General features: G+C 40.5%; 1 protein-coding gene across 2 annotated transcripts in view; it reads left to right on the top strand.

Annotated features, from left to right (window-relative positions):
* Positions 1–13,455, top strand: part of NUDT3 (nudix hydrolase 3) — a 109,438-nt gene that overhangs the window by 52,352 nt on the left and 43,631 nt on the right. For both annotated transcript variants that reach the window (XM_027127003.1, XM_027127002.1), the window contains one exon: positions 3,747–3,857. In XM_027127003.1, the coding sequence (XP_026982804.1) occupies positions 3,747–3,857 (111 nt within the window). The remainder of the gene's footprint in view (positions 1–3,746; positions 3,858–13,455) is intronic.

Genomic DNA, 13,455 nt, shown 5'->3' with positions numbered 1-13,455 from the left:
TTTTAAAAAATTACTGTGATCTTAAAACTAGTTTTATTTTATTGAGCTGAAGTTCACATAACATTAACCATTTTAAAGTAAGTCCGTGGCATTTAGCAACCACCACTTATGTCTAGTTTCAAAACACTTTTCATCATTCCAAAATAAAACCTGTATCCATTAAGCAGTTACTCCCTATTCTTCCCTTCCTCCAGTCCCTGGCAACCACCAATCTCCTTTCTGTCTCTATGGATTTACCTATTCTGCATATTTTATATAAGTGGAATTATACAACATGTGACTTTTTGAGTCTGGCTTTCACTTACCGTAATGTTCTCAAGCGTAACATTTATGTTCCTTTTTATGGCTGAAAACTAATCCTTGTATGTATATGCCATGTTTTGTTTATCCATTCATCCATTGTTGGACATTTGAATTATTTCTGCTTTTTGGTTATTGTGAATAATACTTCTAGGAGCATTTGTGTCCAAGTGTTAGGGTACCCGTTTTCAATTCTTTGGGGTATGGCGTATACCTGGGAGTGGAATTGCTAGATCATATGGTAATTTTATGTTTAACTTTTTGAGGAACAGCCTAACTTCCACAGTGCCTAAACTATTTTACATTCCTACCAGCAGTGTATGAAGGTTCCTGTTTCTCTACATTCTTGTCAGTACTTATTATTTAAAAAATTGTAACCATTCTAGTGGGTGTTAAGTGGTATCTCGTGGTGGTTTTACTTTATACTTCTCTAGTGACTAATGGTGTTGATCATCTTTTCATGTGCCTGTTGGCTATTTGTATATCTTGTTTGGAGAAATGCTGTTTGTCATTTTGTCCTTGAGTTGTATGAGTTCTTTATATATTTTGGATACTGGACCCTTATCAGATGATTTGCAAATATTTTCTCCCATTCTGTAGGTTGTCTTTTCACATCCTTGATAATGCCCTTCGATGCACAGAAGATTTTAATTTTGATGAAGTCTAATTTATCAAAAATTTTTTGGTTTTGTTTCTCAGGCTTTTGTTGTCATGTCTAAGAATTTGGCCTATGTTACCAAATCCAGGGTCATTAAGATTTACCCCTGTTTATAGTTTTAGCTCTTACGTTTAGGTTGTTGGTCCACTATGAGTTAATTTTTGTATATGGCATGAAGTAGGAGTCCAACAAAGACTCTTACTTAAAAGCATAATTTCATGAAACCTCCACATTGTACTTTTTAAAAATTAATTATTTGGCCGCACCCTGTGGCTTGCGGGCTCTTAGTTCCTCAGCCAGGGATTGAACCCAGGCCATTGCAGTGAAAATGCCGAGTCCTAACCACTGGACCACCAGGGAATTCCCTCACATGGTACTTTTAATATCCCTTGATTAAATATATATACACATCAACCTAAAACTACTGTGGATTTTATATTATTTTAAGCTATTCCATGTTCTATTAATCAAAGCAGAGTTTATATATATTTTTTAAAAATAGTGCTTGTAAGTTTAAGACATTATTTTCTCAGTCCATGGGCTATATATTGGTGACTGTATATGGATTCATGGATTTCCTTCTTACATCTTTTTTTTTTTTTCGGTACGCGGGCCTCTCACTGTTGTGGCCTCTCCTGTTGCGGAGCACAGGCTCCGGACGCGCAGGCTCAGCGGCCATGGCTCACGGGCACAGCCGCTCCGCGGCGTGTGGGATCCTCCCAGACCGGGGCACGAACCCGTGTCCCCTGCATCGGCAGGCGGACTCTCAACCACTGCGCCACCAGGATGGCCCACCTTCTTATATGTTGTGGTCCCCTCTAAGTCTGCAGATCATAGATTTTGTAGAAGAGCATCAGGAGAATCTATCATGGCAAGAAGAAAAGGGATTAAAGATGAAGAAAAAGGTAGAATTTCCAAGGGCTCATAGTTGCAGAGACCTTAAGTGGGAGAGAGAATACTGGAAGGTAGGTAACTGGAAGTTAGTGGTGGGATCTGTGAGTGCCAGAGAGGAAGGAGTGATTTCTTTCAGGCAACAAAGATGACTGCAGAGTAGAAGTTAAGTGCTGGGGAGTGGAGGGGTGGGTGGGGAATACGGTTTGGAATAGGGCCTGAAGCCCAAAAGACATCATCAGAAAGTGATTGTTGAGGGAGCAATTGAGGATTCCTTTAGTTTTGGAAATAATGCCAACCCAATGCTACCTCCGAATTAGGAGTAAAGCTAACTTTATTTAACATCTGTCCTAGGGAGGGTTAAGGAAAAGAAACTAAGGAAATTCTAGATTTTATTTCAACCATGACTCCAGTACTGGTTAAGTTTGAATTAGTAACCTATATTCTGTATCAATATTTTGTGTTTGTTTGGTTTCTTTTCATTTCTTTTTTTAAAATTAATTTTATTGCAGTATAGTTGCTTTACAATGTTGTGTTAATTTCTGCTGTACAGCAAAGTGACTCAGTTATATATATATTCTTTTTCATATTCTTTTCCATTATGGTTTATCACATGATATTGAATATGGTTCTCTGTGCTATACAGTAGGACCTTGTTGTTTATCCATCCTATATATACTAGTTTTCATCTGCTAGTCCCAAACTCCCAATCCTTCCCTCTGCCACTGCTCCCCCCCACCCTGCCCTTGGCAACCACAAGTCTGTTCTCTGTGTCTGTGAGTCTGTTTCTGTTTCATAGATATGTTCAACTGTGTCATATTTTAGATTCCACATATAGGTGATATCATACGGTATTTGTCTTTCTTTCTGACTTACTTCGCTAAGTATGATAATCTCTAGGTCCATGCATGTTGCTGCAAATAGCATTATTTCATTCTTTTTTATGGCTGAGTAGTATTCCATTGTATATATATGTACCACCTCTTCTTTATCCATTCATCTGTTGATGGACATTTAGATTGTTTCCTTGTTTTGGCTATTGCAAATAGTGCTGCTGTGAACATAGGGGTGCATGTATCCTTTTGGTTTTGTCTGGGTATATGTCCAGGAGTGGGATTGCTGGATCATATGGCAACACTATTTTTAGTTTTTTGAGGAACCTCCATACTGTTTTCCATAGTGGCTGCACCAATTTACATTCCCACCAACAGTTTAAGAGGGTTCCCTTCTCTCCACATCCTCTCCAGCATTATTATTTGTAGACATTTTAATCATGGCCATTAAATGTCATTTCTTGATAAAGTTTCCTAGTAAAGGAATTCCAGTTTTATCTCAGCTGAAAGAATGACGAAAAGAAATCTTTCTAGTCCTCATGTCAGTGAGAGAGTTAGGTTCTCAGCACATACTTAGAGCTTAGGGTGATGTGTAGTATCGGCCTATGGCCATCTAATGGAGCAGGAACTGGGGCACACAGGAGTGAGAACCTTGGAGGGAAAGTTGGGACTGTGGTGCCAACTAGGGCCAAGGCCAGCTCTTCATAGCACTCACAGGCTCATCAGTGACAGTCTTTGTTTTTTGTGTTTTTTTGAGTGTCTTTGTCAGCTGTGTGTTCAAAGGGCTTTAGAGAAACGAACAAAGGAGAGGATAGATTGGACAACTGAGTGAGAGTCCGAGGGGGGAACACATAATGGCCACTGGTTCGGATGCCCTTCTGCTTTTACTAGGCAGATTGTCTGCTTTTTCATACAGAAATGAAAGCTACTTTTCAAGAAGTGATTTGGAGAGGTATCAACAAAGAATGGATCTTAGGTATTTTTTTGTGGTGTTTAAACTCTGAATTTGTATGAATGTGTCTTTTTGAGTTTTTAACTACCCATGTGACCTCTGTGACTTTCAGGTGCTACTCGTGAGCAGTAGTCGCCATCCAGACCGATGGATTGTCCCTGGAGGAGGCATGGAGCCCGAGGAGGAGCCAAGTGTGGCAGCAGTCCGTGAAGTCTGTGAGGAGGTGTGCACTGCAAACAAAGGGCATGGCTGTACCTTGTCATCATGAACCTGTCATGTCTGTGTAGTTCATTAATTTATCACCACTCACTGAATGAACAGACTCATGATCACAGAAAGAAAGCACTTAACAGTTACCACATGCCTCCTTGATTAAAGGGGCAGTCAGGTTGTGACATGGTGATGTTTATCAGGCACTCTGTGCAAGGGGAGGGCTCATAGTAGTGACCGTATGTGATTATACCAGACAGGCCTTTGTGATTTCCTATGGATCTCTTCCCACACTGTCTCTGTTACCTGTGGCAGAAGATCAAGAATCAAATAGTTCATCAGCCCATAGAAATAAGAGGAGTAAGCAGTATTGGTATTAATGGCTTATTCTCATTAACCTTTGGGTGAGGAGGAGGCAGCCCTTGTTCTCCTATGCTCCTTGGGTCCTGGCAATAGAGCAGTGGCTAAAGCAATACTTCTGTTAGCCAGAAGTTGTTAATGGTGCACTTTGAGAGACAATAGTATCTTCTTTTTTATTTGGTCACATGATATTCAACATATATATATTGAGTTCTTGGGCCATGCCCAGTATATCTTACTAGATACTCTAGAATAAACAGTCAGAAGTCAAATCTCTTGGTTCCCTTACTTCAAGGGCTTACAATTTCGTTGGGGAAACTGAGAAACAAATTGCAATTCAAAACCAGGAGGAAGGAACTAATGTTTCTCCATAGCCTCTTGTGGCAATACCACGCTCTGCTCTGCTTATGCTAATCTCCTTTAGGAGTCCTAACTCAGTGGTGTGAGTTTTACCACCTCCATTTACTTGCCTTGACTACATAGTGCTTTTTAGATCCATTTCCTTGTTCCAGAAGGGACTTAAGACTGATTCTAAGGACATAAAGTAGAGTTTAGAAAAAGTCTAAATTCTGCATTTCTTTTGGGTCAAGCCCTTGCTGAAGTCTTCTTCGACTAATTTTACTTTGGAATACCCAAGGAATTCTTTCCTTGCTCTGAAGTCCTGCAAACTTGTGTTGACTTGTGCCACTCTCATTTTATCATATATCTGTGTATCTATAACTAGATTGTAACCTCTAAGGGCAAAGATTATATTGCCCATTTTAAATCCTCCCTTCTTGTGCCTAGTACACAGCTGGGTGAATAGAAAGTAATTAATACATGCTTCTATGACAGATGGAACATAAAAGTCCTGAAGAAATACCCCAATTGGAAATTATCAGAGTTCTTTCTGGAGGATCTCAAAGGTTTGACTATTCAGATAAGTGTGGTAGGGCCAATTGGTGGACCTAAGCTACATAATTTTGATTTCAATCCAGTTGGCTTCTGTGAGTTCTGAGGCACCTAAGGCAAAAGTGATGTTTGACAGAGTTATTGCGGCTCTGTGGATTCAGACAGGTTGTTGGAAGACCTGAAATAGACTGATGGTTCTAGAATAGAGAGGAAGGAAAAAATTCAGAGACCTTTGGGCAAAACTTGCTGCCTGGTTTAGAAGTTGTGGGTGAAGTGTGACAGCTTTACCTCTGCAGAGCACATTTGGATTTGGCATCTGTCTCAGGAAAACTTATACCCGTTGTTGTTACTATTGTTTCGTTGAGTGCTACAGTCAAATTGTCCTTGGGTTATATAAGTGCAACTAAGATGTAGAAAACTAGATGATTGCAATAGGAAGTACGTGAGGGAGTTGAAAAGGATATAGGGTTACCCTTTTGTTTCCTGGAAATTACATACCATCCTTCAGTAGGTAAAAGGGGGAATAAAGTGGAGAATAAAGTGGAGTTGGGACATGAGAAGGTGAACAATGCAGCACAAATAATTAAAGTATACTTTTCATATGGTCAGTATCTTACCTACCTCCTGTCTTAAAGGGAATCCCAAGCTTGAAATTAAATGCTGCCTGCCATTCTCAGCCCTGAAGAATCCTGCCTGACTTTGAGCAGATTTTTTACTCTCCAGTCAAGAGTCATATCATACCCTGTTCTTTATTCCAGCATTATTGAGAGGATAAAGAATAAGGTACCAAATAAACCAAATATTCGTACAAACACTATAAATTAGAGAAATGTGTCATTATAAAGACAAACATTTCCATGGCTTACATCAAAATAAAATGGAGGGGGTGGCTTTTCTAATTCCACGTCTATCAACGGAGAATAAGACTTGAATCAGAGAGGATGTAGGTAGATGTTTTTTATTACCCTTGAAGGGTAGCTTTTGTAAGCAGAAACCACTGTTCAGGGGTTTATTTAGTTTTCAAAATGTTATGACTTTTTAAAAGCACACATTCAAAAACTTTGTTCTTTCCTAATGCTTGCAGATCTGATTGCTATATTTATAAGCATAGGAGATTTTTAAGGGGCCTTTGGATAATGTCATTTTTAAGGGGCCTTTGGATAATGCTTAGGCCAGTTCATTGAAGACTTTTAGATGTTTCAAATTACATTTATAAATTTAACTAATTTGATTGCTTTTTAAAGAACGTCAGTTGTCTGACTTTAAAAAAATGAAAACCTTATGAGGCTCTTCAGCAAAAAGTCCTGTGAATGTCATGTATTAAACTTATAAATCAGATGAATCTTAAATATTCCCATAGTGTATATAAACTTACTGAGATTTTCAACTTAAAATCACAAGTCAGAAATAAGTTATTCAGTTATACTTTCAAAGTTGAGGTTACCGTCTAATAGGCCAAATTCTTTTAAACATTAGAAAATCATAAAATATGTCTGGTCTCCTTCATCTTTCCTGTTAAATGAGGCCAGGACTCAGGGGTGGCCTGTTAGGAAAGGTCGATCCAGTTCACTGCAGCTCAGTCAAGACTATAACTTCACAAGGCTGACTAGCGGTCATGGAATCCACGTGGGTGGTGATGGGTACTGAGTGAGCCATCTGTAGTATCTGGCATACTAGACTAACTTTGTGCTTCACCCTGAAGGTCTCTTCCTCCATGCAGTCTTCATGATTCCTCCCTGTAGTCTTCATGATTCCTCCCTGCAGACTTGTTCTCCGTATGTGTTTCCATTGCAGTCTGTACTTCTAGCATCGTATTTATCATGTTTTATTCATATCGCTTGTCTAGTTGTCTTCTGTGCTAGACTTTACACTCTGTGTAGCCAGGTACCATTCTTTCTTGCTCACTGTTGAATCCCCAATGCTTAACACATAACAAGTGCTGAACAAAATAAGTGCTGCAGTTTTTGGCCTGACCGCTAGAGCAGCCACATAAATGCAATTGAGGTAGGCCCTTTTGGGTTGTCAGGAGTAGACATAACATCTACAGGCCCCTCAGTTAATTGAGGGAGAAGAATATGGCAGTATCACAGCAGCTGTCCAGCCAGGCTGTGCAGAACTGGAAACTTAGGTCACAGAGCACAGGCAGGCCTTGCTCGCAGTGGGTGGATGGATGTGGGAACGCACTGTAGCTCAAGAGCCTGGTCACCATACCAGAGGCCCAGCGCCTCTCTTCCACTGTGGAGCGCTGCCTTTCTAATGTCTTCTTAGCCTCCCAGCTTCTGCTTACCACTTTTTTTTTTTTTAATTTATATTATTTATTTATTTTTGGCTGCGTTGGGTCTTCATTGCTGCAAGCGGGGTTTCTCTAGTTGCAGTGAGCGGGGGCTACTCTTCGTGGCGGTGCGCGGGCTTCTCATTGCGGTGGCTTCTCTTGTTGCAGAGCACGGGCTCTAGGTGCGAGGGCCCAGTAGTTGTAGCACGTGGGCTCAGTAGTTGTGGCTCGCGGTCTCTAGAGCGCAGGCTCAGTAGTTGTGGCGCATGGACTTAGATGCTCCGCGGCATGTGGGGTCTTCCCGGACCAGGGCTCAAACCCATGTCCCCTGCATTGGCAGGCGGATTCTCAACCACTGCGCCACCAGGGAAGTCCCAGCTTACTACTTTTTGTTTGGTGTTTTTCCTCCCTTGTGCATCACTAACCTGTCTCTTGACTCACTCTGTCTGTGTATCTCACATTCAGCCTTCCTGAGAGAGGACTTGATGGGTTTTGCCTACTTACAACCTTCAGAGCTGCCAGGCCACATCAGTTTCTAGCCATTTTGAAGATGTCTGCTTTACCTTTGCATCAGTTGCTGATTTCTTATTCCTCTAACTGAGCTCAGAGTGGCAAGGTCATCTGCTATAAAACATGACAGCCTGGGGCTTCCCTGGTGGCTCAGTGGTTGAGAGTCTGCCAGCCCACGCAGGGGACACGGGTTCGTGCCCCAGTCCGGGAAGATCCGACATGCCGCGGAGCGGCTGGGCCCGTGAGCCATGACCGCTGAGCCTGTGCGTCCGGAGCCTGTGCTCCGCAACGGGAGAGGCCACAACAGTGAGAAGCCCATGTACCACAAAAAAAACCACAAAAAAACCATGACAGCCTGTGCTTAAGTACTGCCTGCAGCAGCTGTACCAATGGTATGTAGTAAAAAGATATTTAATAACACAGGGAAATATTTGTAGCACATTCCTAAGTGATCAAAGCAGGTTATGAAACAATATTTATGATAGAAAACCATTTAGTGGGGAAGAAATATGTGTGTCTATTTGTACAGAAAGAACAGATAACACTACTTGTACACTTACTATGTGCCAAGCTGTGTTTAAGGGTTTTGCATATGTCGCCTCATTTCCTCACCAGATCCAATAAGGTAGGAACTGTTATTATCTACATTTTACAGGTTGAGATTCAATGAGATCAAGTAATTTGTCCTGGCACACCAGGACAAATTGTGCCCAGCTAAATGTGCTCAAATGCTCAAGGTAAGATTTGAATCCAGAACATCTAGTCTTAGCACCCACACTCCTAATGCCTTGAAAGAACGCCCATCAGATGTTCACAGTGGTTATCTTTGGGTTAGCTCTTAGATTATCAAGTTTTCTACATTGAACATATATTTGTTACTATAAAAATTTTCTGTATAAACGTGAATGGAATGAGGTTAATAAGTAGTTTATCATGGCATTGTCAGTCCTAGATACCATAAAACTCAACCTGTTCTGAAGCTTTGTTCAACCCAGCTTAAAACTTTTAGCATATTGGCTGAATCTCAGAAACAGATAAATCTGTAGCACTTGAAACATTACCAGTCACATTTAAAGGGCTGAACTTCCGTGGCAGTCCAGTGGTTAAGACTTCACCTTCCAATGCAGGGGGTGCAGTTCTTCCCTAGTCAGGGAGCTAAGATCCCACGTGCCTCTCGGCCAAAAAACCAAAACATAAAACAGAAACAATATTGTAACAAATTCAGTAAAGACTTTAAAAAAGGTCCACATCAAAGAAAAAAAAAACCAAAATCTTTAAAGGGCTGAAATATTCCCTTTTGGAAACTAGCTTCCATTTTTTAGCTGCTTCTAGTTAAAGTCCTATTGTAGTGACCCCTCAAAGGGATGAGGCTTTCTCCCAGGACTGACCATGGGCCTTGGTAACAGTGCATCTCTAGCAAAGGCTAGTATGAGCCAGCCATGTGATGCTCTCTCTGTAATAAAAAAGAAAAGCACTTCTTTGTGAGGTTTTCAGAGCTATTCTTTCTTGCTAATTCAATGGGAAAGGTAAAACTGCTGGCTGACAGGGAAGAAGAGACGCTGGATCTGAAACTGTTCTGTCCTCTGTTCAGCTGTTATGTTTCCATTTCTTTCATCCATTCTGACCTCAGCCAAACCAGGAATGTTATCACAAAGATACAGTACATCTGAAAACAGAAACAGGAAAATATTATGTGCAAACTTCAGCTGCATTCTCTTCAAGGGTGACAAAGATGGGTACCTTCTGCCTTTAGAGAAATGTAGCCAGTGGTAACTGAGAGTGTGGCCAAATGCCAGTTCCTTTTATCTGCTGCCTCATGTCTGGACAAGGTCCATATCCATATCCATTTCTAGCATATAAATTATAAAGATTTTGTAGGCAGCCTGATAATTAACCTGTGACATAGGCCTAGCTTTAAAAAAAAAAAAAAAAGGAACTTGTTCTCTGACTTCCTCACTTGTGTCCTAATATCACACTTCTGTGCTGCTCCTTTGTCTCCTACCACCTGTTGGTTTGCCACATAAATTCACCATCATGGAAATTTTTTCAAGTCAGTGATGTCGCCTTAAACTTCCCTGTACCTTGCTGCCCTCCCTCAAGTTTTTGGGGTTTTTTGTTTTGTTTTGGCCTCACCGCGCAGCTCATGGCTTATATTTCCCCGACCAGGGATCGAACCTGCACTGTCTGCAGTGGAAGCATGGTGTCTTAACCATTGGACCACCAGGGGGGAATTCCGTTAAGTTTTTGATACACTGTCTTATGTAAACATTTCACAGCATGTTTGACTGAATTCACCTTCATTTAAGATAGTTTTTTGAACATCTAGATGCTTTAATATAGTATCAAGGATCTGGTTGCCTTGAGCCCAGAGCTGCTTCCTGATTATCTCTAGCCTTACTAATCTTATTTATGTCAGCCTATCAAGAATTTATTGTAACCCTTCTTGATCTCATTTGTATTTTCAGATAAGACCAGGGAAAATGCCATAGTGAACTTTATTTTTAAAATCTATATCTTCTTATCCCAATTCCTGTACTATGTGTTCCCTGTCCCTGCAAAAAAAAAAAAGGTTGTACTCTCTTTTTTATGTAACATAGCAACCAGAAGGCTCCCGTTGGTATCTCAGAACTGTCTCTGACAGGGAAGCAGTGTTTCATGTCTCTTGTTATATGCAAGTAGAACATTTGAAAAGCCTGTGACTACTTGGGAATAATTTGAAATACAGTTTTGTCAGCCTTTTTCTTAGCTCATAGTGTTAGACTCTGTTTGGAGTGGAGAAAAAAGTGAAGGCTCTGGGGCTTCCCTGGTGGCGCAGTGGTTAAGAGTCCGCCTGCCGATGCAGGGGACACAGGTTCGTGCCCCGGTCCGGGAAGATCCCACATGCCACGGAGCGGCTGGGCCCGTGAGCCATGGCCGCTGAGCCTGCGCGTCCGGAGCCTGTGCTCCGCAATGGGAGAGGCCACAACAGTGAGAGGCCCACGTACTGCAAAAAAAAAAAAAAAAAAAAAAAAGTGAAGGCTCTGTGTGACTGTGTTGTATTTTCATCTTTACTTTTTGGCCCAGCCTAAACAGTTATGAATGGAAGATGGGGATAGTGTATCACAGAATTTATTAGGGAAATACGTTAATTTTTTTTTATTTAGAACTTTAACCACAAAATATATATCATAATATATTAAGAATAATTTCAGTCATTTCAACATGATAAATAAAACAGGGGGAAGTAATGTAGACCAGGGGTCTCCAGCTCATAAGCTTGTAGGGAAGCAGTCAGGCAGTTGACGGTGGGTGTAGCTCTGGTAAAGTGGGGAGAGCCTACCCTAGACCAGAGACGGTCCTCTTCAGGCCCAGCCGGTAGTTTTCATGTGGCAGTTAAGACGCAGTGTGACTCTGCTGTTTTAAGAGAAGCATGAAAGCTGGATTTATTTTTTAATATATATATATATTTATAAATTTATTTTATTTTTGGCTGCATTGGGTCTTCGTTGCTACACGCGGGCTTTCTCTACTTGCGGCGAGCGGGGGCCACTCTTTGTTGCAGTGAGCGGGCTTCTCACTGCGGTGGCTTCTCGTTGCGGACCACAGGGTCTAGGCCCGTGGGCTTCAGTAGCTGTGGCTCGCGGGCTGTAGAGCACAGACTCAGTAGTTGTGGCACACGGGCTTAGTTGCTCCGCGGCATGTGGGATCTTCCCGGACCAGGGCTCGAACCCGTGTGCCCTGCATTGGCAGGGGGATTCTTAACCACTGCACCACAAGGGAAGCCCCAAAAACTGGATTATTATGTGAGATCTCCTGATCTTTCAACATAAGCAACTAATTTTTTATAATTCGTTTTTAAAATGTCAATCAAATAATATACACATAGTAGATTGAAACAACAGCAGTAGTAGTACTAAAAGGCTCATAATGGAAAACAACCAAAAGATGTGTTCTTAATTAGGTGGATGATCTGTTTTGCAGATTTTTACTTTATTTTGAACTGTAAACTGAGAAGCTCCAAGCTCTTGGAAGAAGGTAGTTTTATTTTTTAGTCTCCTAAATGATAAATGAAGGCAAATAAAGGTTTTTAACCTTGGGAATACTGCATTGTTTAATAGAAATGTTAATATGAGAAAATATATCCAGATGTAAATTACTGTGAATCAAGAGAGATCACAAACCAACCCCATTTGTTTGTTGAAAAGCAGGCTTTATTTAGATAGCATTTTCTGAATTTCTGTTATTTAATTTTTAATTTTAAAAACCACATGAAAATGAATTATTAATAATGATGTACATGTATGTTATATGCACCTATAGATTTATCTTTAAAATTGATTTAAGGGAATTCCCTGGTGGTCCAGTGATTTGAATTCTATGCTTCCACTGCAGGGGACCCAGGTTCGATACCAGCCAGGGAACTAGAACCCCACAAGCCACGTGCCAAAAAATTAATAATAATAAATTAAAAAAATTTTTTTCAAAAGTAGGCAAAGGATTTTTCTATGGTTGAAATTTTTCAAAATAAAAAGTTTGGAAGAAAATAAGCTTAAACACTTATCATTTGCCACCTACACTCAAAGTCTTCAGGTGGAAACCACGAAATACAACAATGATGGATGCTACTTTCCCCAAGAAGAATTGTGTTTTTATAAGTACTACCATGTCTTTATTTTTACTTGGTAAAAAGATAGATATTTTTAGCTTCTTTGGTCAAAGCATTATAAAATGTAAGAGTCATGTCTCTTAATGCATTATATTTAATTATCTTATCCTGGTAATTTATTCTTTTTTAAGAATTTAATGGGAAATGTGCCTCAGTGGTAAAACATTTCAGGAAAACCTTTGTTCACCTAACATGGGGATACATGTTTGTGTGTGGCAACATGTTTATTCCGTGGTCCTAGAAAAGCATATACACAGAAATATAGCAAAAGAAGTTAAGAGCTTTTCCTTAGAAAAAGTCATTTTGAATATATAAAATGATCAGGGAAAACATACCATGTCTTAGGTGGAAAACCGCTGGTGTGAGGCCGTTTTATGTTAGAGTACAGATTGAATCCCGCGGATCTCTGGCAAAGGCCCTTAAGTAAATCCGTATTGAATCTCCTGTTTCTGGCAGCTGAGAACTTAGAAAGGGCCTTTCCTCTCAGTTACAGTTCAGGGATGAAAGGAGACCTTGGCATAGACACTGCCTCCAGTGAAGGGCTTGGCTGAGGCAGCTGTGATAATCCCTGTGCTCAGTTTTTGCTCTGTGCTCACATGACCGAGAATGTAATTCAACTCTGGCCCCAGAGCAAGGGAGGCCTCTTTCTCCTTTCAGAGGAGGACTCCTCTCTGCTCCTAGGCTGCCTCGAAATGGTAAATGGCTACTCCTAGGTTACTTCCACGATGACTTCTGGAGTCAACCTTAAAATGATTGAGAATTTTTAGTGACTGTCATTTTGGCTTTTGTAAAAATACTTAATGGATACTCTTGGCTTTATGAAAAGTGTTATTCAAAATGTTATTACATATTTGTGTTACTGACCTTGTTTAAATACACAGGTGCTTTTTTTTAAAGTTTATTATTTATTTATTTAATTTTTGGCTGTGTTGG

The sequence above is a fragment of the Aethalodelphis obliquidens genome, unplaced genomic scaffold, assembly GCF_003676395.1.
Source record: "Aethalodelphis obliquidens isolate GAN/ISIS:26980383/991018 unplaced genomic scaffold, ASM367639v1 scaffold31, whole genome shotgun sequence".
Taxonomy (NCBI): Eukaryota; Metazoa; Chordata; class Mammalia; order Artiodactyla; family Delphinidae; genus Aethalodelphis; species Aethalodelphis obliquidens.
Note: the sequence above shows the minus strand (reverse complement) of the source record. Positions and strands in the feature narration are given on the sequence as shown.